At 36.6% G+C, this 12,943-nt stretch overlaps 2 protein-coding genes across 5 annotated transcripts in view; one reads left to right on the top strand and one right to left on the bottom strand.

Annotated features, from left to right (window-relative positions):
- The window catches only part of LOC140670071 (apoptosis-resistant E3 ubiquitin protein ligase 1), a 66,650-nt gene extending 53,718 nt beyond the window's left edge, over window positions 1-12,932 (top strand). For 3 of the 4 annotated variants that reach the window (XM_072900524.1, XM_072900523.1, XM_072900526.1), the window contains 14 exons: window positions 6,396-6,552; window positions 6,983-7,188; window positions 7,649-7,848; window positions 8,139-8,376; window positions 8,782-8,951; window positions 9,024-9,204; window positions 9,301-9,512; window positions 9,624-9,890; window positions 9,980-10,055; window positions 10,145-10,434; window positions 10,525-10,650; window positions 10,920-11,108; window positions 11,181-11,443; window positions 11,521-12,932. In XM_072900524.1, coding sequence (XP_072756625.1) covers window positions 6,396-6,552; window positions 6,983-7,188; window positions 7,649-7,848; window positions 8,139-8,376; window positions 8,782-8,951; window positions 9,024-9,204; window positions 9,301-9,512; window positions 9,624-9,890; window positions 9,980-10,055; window positions 10,145-10,434; window positions 10,525-10,650; window positions 10,920-11,108; window positions 11,181-11,443; window positions 11,521-11,623 — 2,678 coding nt within the window. In that variant the 3' untranslated portion in view covers window positions 11,624-12,932. Of the gene's footprint in view, window positions 1-2,401; window positions 2,648-6,395; window positions 6,553-6,982; window positions 7,189-7,648; window positions 7,849-8,138; window positions 8,377-8,781; window positions 8,952-9,023; window positions 9,205-9,300; window positions 9,513-9,623; window positions 9,891-9,979; window positions 10,056-10,144; window positions 10,435-10,524; window positions 10,651-10,919; window positions 11,109-11,180; window positions 11,444-11,520 lie in introns of all 4 variants that reach the window. The other variant, XM_072900525.1, reaches the window with a different exon arrangement.
- On the bottom strand, window positions 3,088-5,444 carry LOC140670083 (uncharacterized). Its single transcript, XM_072900555.1, has 3 exons — window positions 5,312-5,444; window positions 4,553-5,040; window positions 3,088-3,718 (listed from the first exon to the last, which is right to left on the bottom strand). The coding sequence occupies exons 1-3, from the start codon at window positions 5,400-5,402 to the stop codon at window positions 3,368-3,370; spliced, it is 930 nt and encodes a 309-aa protein (XP_072756656.1). The 5' UTR covers window positions 5,403-5,444; the 3' UTR covers window positions 3,088-3,367.
- Window positions 12,933-12,943: the final 11 nt, after the last annotated feature.

Raw genomic sequence — 12,943 nt, 5'->3', positions numbered from 1 at the left:
ATTATTCCAAGTTAAAATGCCATGTCAAAAATTGACGTAATTTTAACAACTTTACATAGCTACTACATACCATAGTAATTTTTAATATAATTCTTTCTCCGTGTACAATATTATAATAATATATAATAACAAGATTATTTAAATACATATATACGTAATACATGCATATACATACTTGTTATGTGTTGTTTTGTATTTTTATTTATTTATACCATTTTTGTGGTTGTTTCTGTGAACTAATATTAAACGATAAATTTTTCACGAAAAATGGAATGTGGGATGCAAAAAATGCGGGATTTGCGATATCTCGCTTTGACCACGAGTGTACTCTCGACCCCTTTTCGAAAATTCGCTTAATTTGTACTAATGTATCTGCATCGTGATTGAACCGGACATTTTCGTGCTATCGCGATGCTTATATTGCTTATATTATGTTTATTAGGTTAATATGTTTAATGCGTTTGGATTTAGTACGATATCAGTCAATTATTTCCGATACGATAGTCAAAATGTAATCTTTTCCCTTTGATTCTTGAGGCTTCTCGCGTATTTTACAATCTATTGAATGCATTTAAACGCACAGTTCAATTATTTGTACAAAATAATAACAAATTGTATTGTATTTGTAAATTATTGAATATGCAATCATTAATTGATATGCATTAATATATTGTATATAAATAAAATTTATATTTCAGTTTCTTCCGGTTTATCATTGATTTAGTTTAAAACATAATAACGTTAAATGGAATAAAATTTTCAATCGCAATTTTACTGTACGTGTATAGAAATGAGAAGAAAGAAGCGACGGATCTGTAAAAACAGCGCGGGTGTTGCGTTAAGTTAAAACTTTTTTACACGACACGCAGTCGACTTTCAAAATTAAACGATGAAACTTTAAGGATTTAAATTTTCGTAAAGTTCGGACATTCGCTCTCTCGGCCGCTATTCCGTCGATTGTTCTTGTGTCATGAATTCACGCCATTCCGCGGGATTACAATGATCCGTTAATTAAAAACCTAGGATGGTGTACAGAGTGAATTATACGTGCTTTTAAGCAGATTATATCATAGCTACGGCGCTAATGTCTATCCTTCTTCGAATATAATATGTATCTATTTAACACGGTGTATTTATCACTCTGTATAATATCCTGTCCAATGTAATTTATCATTGTAAGATTTGAGCGGTGAACGATTACAATGATTTTACATACAACTTGTTGTTTTTTATTTCACAAAACTCGCGAATAAAGTAATTTCGTATAAATTTATTTATATTTTATCCCTTTTTCATCTTTCTCTTTCCCTCTCTCCCTCCCTCTCTCTCTCTCTCTCTCTCTCTCTCTCTCTCTCTCTCTCATGAATGTAAAATCAATCTCCTCAGTTATTGATTTATAAATTGCTAATTAATGTTCATCCATCCTCTACTTCATTGGCTTTGTCTCGATTGCAACCGCCTACGCACTTCTATTTGCTTTCACCTGCATTCGCGAATTGCCACGAATAATTGAAATTAATTGCGCTCTACCCCGTCTATTCTTTCGTTCGCAAGTATTCCGAGGGGGCGGCCATTGTTCAGCGCGAAAGGGTGATTAATGTTTTCCATCGTTGAATTAATTCTCGGCAAAAGCATAAACGCCCTTTGTCTTCACCGACGTAGATTAAGCTTCGCCGATCTCCCTCCTGTTTTATTTTTTTTTGTTTCGTAAAAATGCACGCTGCATCTTTGTGCACGTTCTCGCGATAAAATTTCAGTACTTTACATGTCGTACAAGGGCGGCGCGTACATAATTGAAATAATTAATGATGCTTGTTTACGGTCTAATTCTCAGATGAGTTGTACCGAGTTTATGTTATACTTTTTTCTAACATCATGAATCACGCGTTAGAATTTTACACAGCAACAATAAGATAAATATTAATTTTTAATTAAGACAACACTCTGACCGAGCCACTTATTTTAAAAGGCATGTAAAAAAGAATACATAATTTATATCAAGTCGGGAAGCTTTTTCGTCGTGCAATTAAATTCAGCTTGTGTACACATGTGTATTCGAGGATTAATTAGGACGGTGAATCACGTAACGTCCATAATTCTAGCACAATTGTCGGAGAAACTGGTCGTTTTGACAAGCTGATTCTCGTTATCTCGCCATATTATCGTACTCGTTCTTCAGTGTGTCTCCGAAACACTGTCCAACTTGCTCGGCATCGCGCAATTCCGGTAAAGTAAAATGGAACGAATCGAATCGTTTCCGGGAGGACGCGAGTCTAGTCGGGCGCATTGTCAGAGTCACTGCAACCTTATCGCTGCACATCCGCGTTTGGCGCACCCCCAAGTATATACAGAGAAGAAGTAGTGTATGCCTCGAATGAACGATTAACGTAATCTTTCGAAGAGATGCGGGAACCGACGGCGACGTCGGGGCGACAACGGTGAGCGAAACGCGCCGTAGCCGTTAAGGTGACGGACGACAAGGCAGGTGGACGAAAGAGAGAGCCCCGATAGATAGAGAAAGAGAGAGGAATTATGCCAGACAAAAATCCGGGTCGCCGAAATGGACAACGCGAAAACAAAGATTTCCTCGCCGGCGAGATATCATCCATCGGCATGTCGTTGCGGCCCAGCGGGAGCGCATCCTCCGGTGAGTAACTGCTCTGCGAGGACGAATGTCTGATGCGAATCTCGAGTCTCGAGAGGTCACCGGGCCTAAACCATTTCACACCGTATTGCGTAATTTGCACTGACGTATGTACGCTATAAATATCTCATATCTGCGCGTATAGATGGTGCAGCGAATTAATTCTCTCATTCCGCGCAATTATCCTCTGATATATTTACAAATTCATCTCTTTGTACATTCCATTCCATGTTCACTTTCCACTAATTACACACTTTTTCAAGCATCTTTTATAATAATTAATAATCTTTCAGCCAATAAACATTCGCGTGAAGCAGTGACGTTTTTAATGGCTAATTGTTATGAAAAACAATCCATATGTTTTCTTTTTTTTTTTTTTTTTTTTTTTTTTTTTCTGAAAAAATATCTACTTGGATATGAAAAATATAATAATACATCTAGAGTAAAGTCAGAGAAGAAACGAACATTTATTTTACATAAAACAGAATAGACCAATATACGATATTATGCATGACGAAAGTTGTCGAGAAAAATCAATAATCTCTAAAATAAAGATATTTCTTCTAGTTTGGCTGTCAAACAGAGAGAAAACATTTCGTTAAAGATGCGGAAAACTGGCATTAAAAATTATGAAAAATATTAACGTCTAAAGAATGATCGTAAAGTATATTTTATGGCAACATTATTTGTTTTTAAATTTATAATTTGTGTCTGCTGTGCGCGTTATACGGTTGATTTCGATTCCCACAACTGTCGTAACAGTTTTCTTACGACGTGTCCGTTAGTGACAACCTCCCTGCTATGTCTGCGATCTGTAGCGACGCATGTCGTGAGTGCGTTTCTCGCATATATACACTCCTGCGGAATGGATAAGGGGAAGGACTCGGCCGTGGTTAGACCCGTGCGAAGTTGATTGAATAGATTCAGGATAACGCATTCCTTCATCAAGACTTCGGAGTCGGCTACCTTGCCGTCGTCCGCGGCGCAGAGCCATAATATACTGTCCAACCAGTTTTCCTCCCCGCGTTCCTCAGTTTTGTAACTTATGCCCATGTCTCGTAACCACAACGTCAACTGTAACAGAAGAGAGATTAGATTCAAAGTCACTACCGATTTCCTTTGTTACGATGAAACCATCATTGATAACGCGAGCGTCGGTACAAAGTGTCAACATCCGGTTAGATATTTGTACGCGAATAGCGATAGATTGAAATATCTTCCTTTATTTTTCTTTCAACGTTATAGGATAAACTCGGGTAAGATGGCCATAGTTTTTTAAAATGCAAAAAACATACTTTTATTTTTGTTATTTTTTTTTTATGTGTTTGACATATTATCTTCACTGAAGCTTAAATTAAAAGAAAAATATTTAATAGAAATTTTATATTATCAAAATAGTACAACGTAAGCATTGGCCATCTTACCCAACTTTTAAGGAAAAGGTGACCATAATATTTATAAAAAAATAGTGAAAACTAAAATAAAAATTATAGGTCATATAACAATTTACATATCTTTATAATATGTCTAACGTCGATTATGATAGCTTAACTGTCATTTATTCGACGTTATAACAGTTTTTAGTGGACAAATGAAAAACTTTGCAGGTAGTCAAAATATGATATAAGATTCACAATATCGTTATTTCGAACAATGTATGCGCATAAACTACTGTAAATATCGATTATCTTTGATAATGAGTAAAAAAGCGCATTATGTAACGAATTATTGAAAAAATTACAGCCTATGGCCATCTTTTCCTTACGACCATCATATCCTATTACGCAAATATTCTTGAGAAAAATCTGAGTTTGACAGCAAATTATAAAAGTCATCGCGCTTATTCCGCTATGATGCTCGAGTACACGGTCGACTGTTTGTTTCGACGAGGAAAAGTGCAACGCTCACCGTGCCACGGCACCGGAAGGTGAAGGGATTTCCGGAGAAGCGAATCGAGTCGATGCCTGCCATGGGTGCGAGCTGGGCCGGTTCCAAGCACGTGAAACGATTCTCTCTGACATCGAGCCTTTTGAGGCCCCGCAATTTCTCGAAGGCTCCAGACTCGATCGACGAGATCTGATTATGCGAGAGATCCAGTTGCTCCAGATATATTAGATCGATGAACCACTGATTTTTCACCGATGTAATTTTATTGTACGACAGGCCGAGCTTCTTCATGCGTGACAAATTGTTAAAGGCAGAGCCGGATATGTCTCTGATACCGCAGTCATACATATTCAAAGATACTAGGCTTTTACTATATCTCAGGAACGATAGATCGGGAATATTTTCTATTTGCGATTGAAAAATCATCATGTCGGTTACGAGCGGCCCGCCGTAATTTATAGCGGTATTTAAGTCGGTCAGATTGGAGCATGTTACACGCTCGAGTGATCCTACGAATAATTAAATTGTTTAATACCAAAACGAGATTAGTTAACCGCGACAATTGTTGCGATTTCACACTTTACATGATATTTTATGCAATTCACAAAAAAAAAAAAAAAAAACGAAATTAAAAAATGAATAGGTTTTTAACGTAAATGATACACGTTACACAATTAAATTACAAAATAGAAGAGAAAAAGAGAGAAGGAAATTTTTTTTTTTGTAAAATAGACGAAAGTATTAGAGTGTGTTCTCATCAAATATCATGTATAGTCTCACCATTTTCGTATTTGCTGGAGATACATAACGCGATTGCGACATCCGTGAACGCGATGCAGCTAAGAACGAGAAACAAGATGTAGCGACACATTCTACCCGGTTCTGATCGGTTTTACGACTGATTCTATTCCACCGAAAACGGATGCGAACGAAGTGAAGTAACGCAAATTATCGCAGCCGACACTTCCCGTTCCCTCTGTCAATGATACCGAGCTATCGGTACACGAATATCTCGGATGCCATTTCGCACTGATTTCGCACAGAAACATCATTAATTAAAAATGCATTGTTATCTAACAGAGGACGCCATAAAAAAAATCTACATATTTCATCTCAGAAAAAACGAAGAAGCATTAGAGCATAATTTGTAATTTGAATCCTACTTATTTATATTTCATACAAAAATTGTAAAAAATATAATGTAAAACTGCATATATGTATTTATATTTCATACAAGGATTATGAAAAATATGATGTAAAACTATGTATAATGTGTCTTATAACAAAAAAATATTTTTTATCTCTTTTTGAAAGAAGATTCAAGATATACAGGGTGTCTGGTAAAGATTGAATCAATGTTCGTGAGCAGGTAGAGCGCATTAAACTGAACAGAAAAGTTCTTTACCATTTTGGGTTTTTCACAATAATTATTGAGAAATTAATTTAAAAAATATTGACCAATTCGCGCCAATATATTAGCGCTCTACAAAAAGACAGCACACTGTTACATGGTTGCTATGCGTGCGACTAGCAACCGCATGACAGCAGGCTGGTTTTTCTCGCCACGTGTTAATACTTGCACGAATTGGTCGATATTTTTTAATTAATTTCTCAATAATTATTGGGAAAATCGCAAAACGGTAAAGGACTTTTATGTTCAGTTTAATGCGTTCTACTTGCTCACGAGCGTTGATTCAATCTTTATCGGACACCCTGTATATGCGAATTTAAAAATGATCGAAATTGTATTTTCTCATTTTTGATGTCCGAATTATCGTCTCGTTTTTTTTTTTTTTTTTTTTAGTATCAAATTAATCGCATATATTTGTATCAAAAAAATGTGAAATTTTCCTCTTTTTAACAGGCATTTCGACCCTCGCGAGTTGCGGTGAGGTCGATGCGCTTCCCGAGCTTCCGGCTCAGGATGAAGAACGTCTACAACGCGCCGCGCGTCTGCTGCAGCAGAGGCTGGTGCTACGTCAATGGTTGACAGATCATGGCCTACACAATTATTATCAAAAGTAAGTGAAATTTGGACAAGTATAAAAAGTCAGATAAAATTAAGCTTAATAATACAATTATAACGCAATAATTAACAGAACTTATTTAAGAAACTGTTTTTTTTTTTTTTTTTTTTTTTAATTATCGAATAAGTTTAATGATACAAATTTAAATGTATAATATAATACAATTTATATGTATGAATAATTTAGATTTTATTATAACACTGCAGAAAAATCTAAATAATACAGTTTACCTCAATCATTCATGATAAATTAACAAATTCTGAATTACATTGGAATGTTACATCAAATTTTCCTTACCATACAATCTTTTCTTCCTAGTTCGTTTCTTATTCGCTAAAATAAACGGGCTTTCTCTAGGAGGCCTGCAAAGGTATGCTTCATCAGGTGTATTTCGAGCGTATACTTTGAAGATGTACTTTGTCAGGTTGATGCAGATGGAGGTGATGTCCCTGGAGGATGTGTACTGGGTGGAGGACAATGCGGCACGAGCAGCCCTTGGCAAGGATCTACCGCGGTGGATCCAGGCCAGGCAGACGTTGCCTACTTCAAAGGAAGATTTAGAAACTCTAAAAGCGGATCTGTGGAGTGCCGTTGTGAAGAACAGCCAACATCAGGACGCTTGGACATGGGGTACGAGTTTATGTAGCACTATTTTCTCTCTATTTTGGTGAAACGAAATCCTTCCTCCGGAACGGGAATTCATTGTCGTATGCCTCGTGGATCTGCCACAATAGTAACAGTTTGAAAAACTGCAATTTTAACGGAAATGATTCTTGTACTATCTTTACGCGGCATAAAATATAAAACACACAAAAATCTTATTACCGGAAAAATAATAGTAATAATAAATTAACAAATAATTAAACACTTGCTATAAAAATTATTATTAATTACCGATGTTCAATATCAAAAATTAAAATAGTATACGCTTAAAGAGAAAGCAATAAAACAGATTCAGTTTTCTCTTTATATTCAATATGTCATTACTGTTTGTTAATTCTCTTTTCTCTTTGAACTTTTTATACACGTTTGAAAGAAGAGACCATTGATTGAACGTGTAAAACTAACAAATAACTTATATACTCGCCAGGCGGTATGCTCGTAGTTTCCGTGTCGGTGGCAGGGCTGGTTACCCTGGCTGCTATGACGCAGCCCGCTCTGGCACCCGAAGCGAAACATTCTCTTCTGCAGTACGTCACAGGAAAATATTTATTACCGAGTAACTGCCGCGTTCATTTCGAGTGGGAAGAGCCTCAGCTGGTCGGTGAAACGATGACTTTTACGGTAAAAGTGAGTAAAGTGACTGTCACCGCGGATATTTACATTCAAAAGAATCCGCGTGAAACGTAAAGCGCATTCATAGAAAAACAATTATTTTAACGCACCACTGTAAAAATATAATGTTACGAGGTTCCAAGTGTTGAAAAAGTTGAATACAACAATCTAGATTTCAAAACTATAATTCAATGAAATAAATCATGCGTAATTAGCAGTAGCAAAAATGACGTTCTGATTCGTCATATATTTTGGCTGCTAATTATATGTATGTAGATTACATGCGTAAAAATATTTATTTGCAGTTTTATCAGCGCAACGGTCAGCCGTATCCGATATGCGACAAGGATAACTTGATCGTGGAGGTGACGGAAGATACGCGTAGGGTGGCTACGTTAATAGAACTGGGAGGCACCGACCCTTTAGCTGCGAATACTGCAGTAGTCAAGTTTACTGTCCGCCATGCGGGACAATATCGAATAGCTGTACTTATCGGATCGTGTCATGTTCATGGCAGCCCGTTTCTTAAGAATTTCCTTCCTGGTACGTACGCTTGATACATGTAAAATAAAGTCGATACGAATCTAATACATTACACATGAACAATGCGACAAAAGTACCTTACAATCACTTTAATAACTGTAAACAAAAATATACATGGTTTTTAAATTATGTGATCGAGGATTCGTTTTCAGAAATTAAATTTAAAAATTTAAGCGAAACTTTATTTATTTATTTTTTTTTTTTTTTTTTTTTTTATTTAATCTTTATACATTAATAGATTTGCAGGTTTATAAGCTAGAATAGGTCTTTAAGATTCGAAATTGAAAATTGGCAGTAAATAAAATACAATTATTTCTCGATATTTTTATTTGATAAAAATTGATTCAAAATTTGTTGATCGAAGAATTTGTAAAATTATATCGTGAAATATATACTTTAATGTAGGCCCTCCGGATCCAAATAAGACGGTCTTCGTACGACAAAGTTCTACAGTCGTTTGTACAGCCGGAATAGCACATTCGATGACAATAGAACCACGCGACGAATATGACAATCTGTGCATATTTGGGCTCAGGGATCAACCTACTGAAGGCTATAATGTTAATATTACTCAGGTAAAATACATTGCGAGAGTAAAAAATTCTCAACTATCATTATCTAATTATTCACGTCTGCGTTCATCGTAGATCGGTAGTATAGGAGATAAAGGCTCGATGGTAGACTGCAGTATTCAACTCGACTACGATTCTCCAAATCAAAGAATTCGTTTGAAAGTAAGCTTTCCGAAAGGCGGATGTTATCATGCGACTGTCAGTTTAGCGGGATTGCAGTTGCACAACGGAGACTTTGATATCATTGTGCTCGAAAGTACGTGAAAAATAATGTCTCTTTTACATTGGACATTTTCCTACTTGATTGATAGTATAAAAGCTCGTGTATATCGCTTCTCTTATTCATTATTAGGTTCCGTCGCGAGAATGGTGCATAATAACGTAGCGTCCAAGGATCCCGATATTTGTTACGTCGCGAAGCTCCTGGGCATGCAAGGAGAGAGGTTTTCCAAACCAAAAAAAGTCTTCTGCTTCATCTCGCCTAAACAACTTACGATTAAGGAATATTTATTAAAATTCATTCCCAAAAGACTCGTAACATTTAGACTGTGTCCTTCGACTAAGGTAATGTAACATATTATTAGAAATATATAATTACATATGTGCATGCGCGTCGTTAATTTGTCAATTTTATCGCGAGTTTGTGTAATTTCTTATTTTTTAATTGCTTTCTAGTTCCATTTTGAAAGTTCTACTAATCAGCACGAGGGCTATTACCCTTTCTCGATAGACGACGGATGTCAACCACCCGTTGAATTGATATCTCTGTACCGTGACATAATAGCCGCCACATTCACTTTATTTCTTTTGAAAAATATCGGTGGTAGTGAGACGTTTGCCGATAAACAAGACTTTTTCTATCACGAGGTTCGCAAGCATCATCAGAAACATTATCATGAAAAGTTGTCGATGAAAGTGCAGCGCGATAAGCTTTTAGAATCGGTAAATATCAATATAGCTTGTGATAACTCTTTTCATGAGAGCATCGCGTATATAAGAATATACATTGACTACATTTTCCTTGTTAAAAGTCTATGAAAGCCACTAAAGGATTTTCCGTGAGCGATTGGTGCCGAAATTTTGAAATCACTTTCCAAGGCGAGCAAGGTAGGTTTTGATATTTAGGTTTTAAGAAATTTTATAAAGATCGATTTAACCAGATAATTATATCTGACAATTGTTACCTCACACGCCAGGCGTTGATTGGGGTGGCGTGCGACGCGAATGGTTCGAATTGATATGCGCCACGCTGTTTGATGTGGGAAACGGTTTGTTCGCGTCGTTTGGAGAGTCGCAGCAGGCATTGGTTCATCCAAATCCGAAACGGCCGCCGCATCTTAAATTGAAGCACTACGAGTTCGCTGGACGTATCGTAGGCAAGTGTCTTTACGAGTCGGCGCTCGGCGGCTCCTATCGTCAGTTAGTACGAGCGCGATTCACCAGATCATTCCTGGCACAGATTATAGGACTTAGAGTACATTACAAGGTACAGTATTTTAAGGGAAAGAGTTCATCTCTATAAAAAATTTTGAAAATATATACTAACAATATGTATATTTCTTTTTATGGACGCTAGTACTTTGAACAAGATGATCCTGATTTGTATTTAAGTAAAGTGAAGTACATTCTCGAGAATGATGTTGAGGAAATGGAATTATACTTTGTTGAAGAGGAGTACGATAAGGACGGTCAATTGTTGAAGGTAAGCGTTTTCATTTCGCGAAAGTAACGGCAGACTCTCATTCGAGAGAACTCCATGTAACATTGCTTCTATATTTATAGAAAGAAATAAAAAACAAAAATAAAACAAAAATTTTTTTTTAAATATTTTTAAAATATATAAATACAAGTACCTAATATATGTATATAATATTTATAAAGAAAAGAGACTTGGATCTAAAGATTCGCAAAAATTAATTTAATGCACAACTATGAAAGTTATGATTAATATTATTCCTACGTCTCGCACAGGTGGCGGAATTAATTCCTGGTGGTAGCAAGATCCGAGTAACCAATGATACGAAACTTCGTTATTTGGACGCACTCGCTCAGCACCGGCTTGCCAGCTCCATTCGTAACGAAGTCGATCATTTCTTGCGCGGTCTCAACGAATTGATTCCCGATAACCTCTTAGGAATATTCGACGAAAATGAATTGGAGGTACGTAAAATAACTGCTGGTGACAATTTGTCTCTCAAAAACGACGACTCTCTCTCTACTTTTCTTTCGCAGTTGCTATTATGCGGAACCGGTGAATACAGCGTGGCGGATTTGCGCGCGCATCACATAGCTAACGGAAGTTCTCCGGAATTTCTCCGAGTGCTCGACTGGTTCTGGACGGCGGTGAGCAATTTTACGCAGGAGGAGATGGCGCGGTTGCTCCAGTTCACCACGGGCTGCTCGCAATTGCCACCCGGTGGATTTCAACAACTGAGTCCGCGTTTCCAGATCACAGCTGCACCAACGTTCGCTAACTTACCCACGGCACATACCTGGTACGTTCTAATAATATCGTCAGGGTATAAACACCCTGACGTGATACATTAATTTGCTATTAATATAATTTTTGCAGCTTCAACCAACTTTGCTTACCTGACTACGAATGCTACGATCACTTTGAACGAGCGTTGTTATTGGCCATCAGCGAGGGTACCGAAGGTTTCGGCATGATCTAACCAGGAATCTGCTAAATTTCTAGTTGAGTCTAATTAGAACGGCACTATGATAATTAAATCAACAATTATGTATTCATCTTTCCTCTGATGATAAAAAATTACGCATCCTCTCTGGCAAAAAAAAAAAATAGATCCTATCACATGAGTTTGTCCCTTTAGTAACTTCCTTGCCGTCGACGAGATCGGGAAGAGAGGATGGTAACTTTATCGCACGTTTTGTATACGTAGACGATTAGAAAAAAAACTCTTTTTAGAATTATCTTTCTCTTATTTTACGCCGAAGACTATCAGGAACAATATAATCTTCCGATGAGTGTGGAAAATGCAATTTCTACTGAACTGCGGCAACAATTTTTATAAAATGGAAGATATCCAGAGCAAGAGCAATGTTACCTCAACATCAACAAAGATGCTCAATATTATTATATCGAGACGTAGCGTAGTCGAACGTATAACGATAGGTTTTGCGTTATGTGAACGTAAAGAGAATTATATTAATGCGTTCCATACGACAATGTAGTTAACGTCGCTGTATAATGACATACGATAAAACAAAATCAAAATACACATAGATAACGTTTTCTTTCTTCGCAGATTTTGCATTATATATGTACGGAGAGATCAACGCATTTGACGAAGGGATCATTGTAGCAATGTATAATCACGTTCCATTTATCAGTATTTCTTTTTTTTTTTTTTTGCCAACACATTCTTGTCGAATGGCGCACAATATGTGATTTTAAAACGACTTAAAAAACAATACTAATACATTGAAGCTTTGTGCCTAGCAGTTTTTTACTTCTTTCGTTTTGTCCCACTTATTATATAATTACAGCACAGCAATTATACGGTACTTCCAATGTCAAAGATGGCGGATAACGTAAGCTAATTAGTATGTACGTCCTGTACTAAATATGTACGATTGTACTCCGAGACACTACGCATTGTTTCTTATCAAAGCAAAAATACTCGCGGTAATAATAAAGTGATTACCTAGTCATAATGAAATACTGTAACCATACTGCGAGCATCGCATTCTGATGTATACGTATTTATTTAAGGTGCAGTAACATGTATATGTACATGTAACTATTATATTAAGTAGAAAGGGATTAAATTAAAACGTAGTAATTTCGCCATAGCGGGACAATTCGTCGTAAGAAAATGCGCGAATGGCCAACGATCGCAGATCGTACTACGCCTCGCAGTAGCAATCTACCATCAGATAATGCTCTGACGGTAATTTATTTTTATCAGTTTATCATGTTACACGAAGGAATCTAAAAAAAATATATAGATTAAAAAGGTATGTAATATCTC

This window comes from Anoplolepis gracilipes, chromosome 10, assembly GCF_047496725.1.
Source record: "Anoplolepis gracilipes chromosome 10, ASM4749672v1, whole genome shotgun sequence".
In the NCBI taxonomy this organism is placed as follows: Eukaryota; Metazoa; Arthropoda; class Insecta; order Hymenoptera; family Formicidae; genus Anoplolepis; species Anoplolepis gracilipes.
This window is presented reverse-complemented; position numbering and strand designations above follow the sequence as displayed.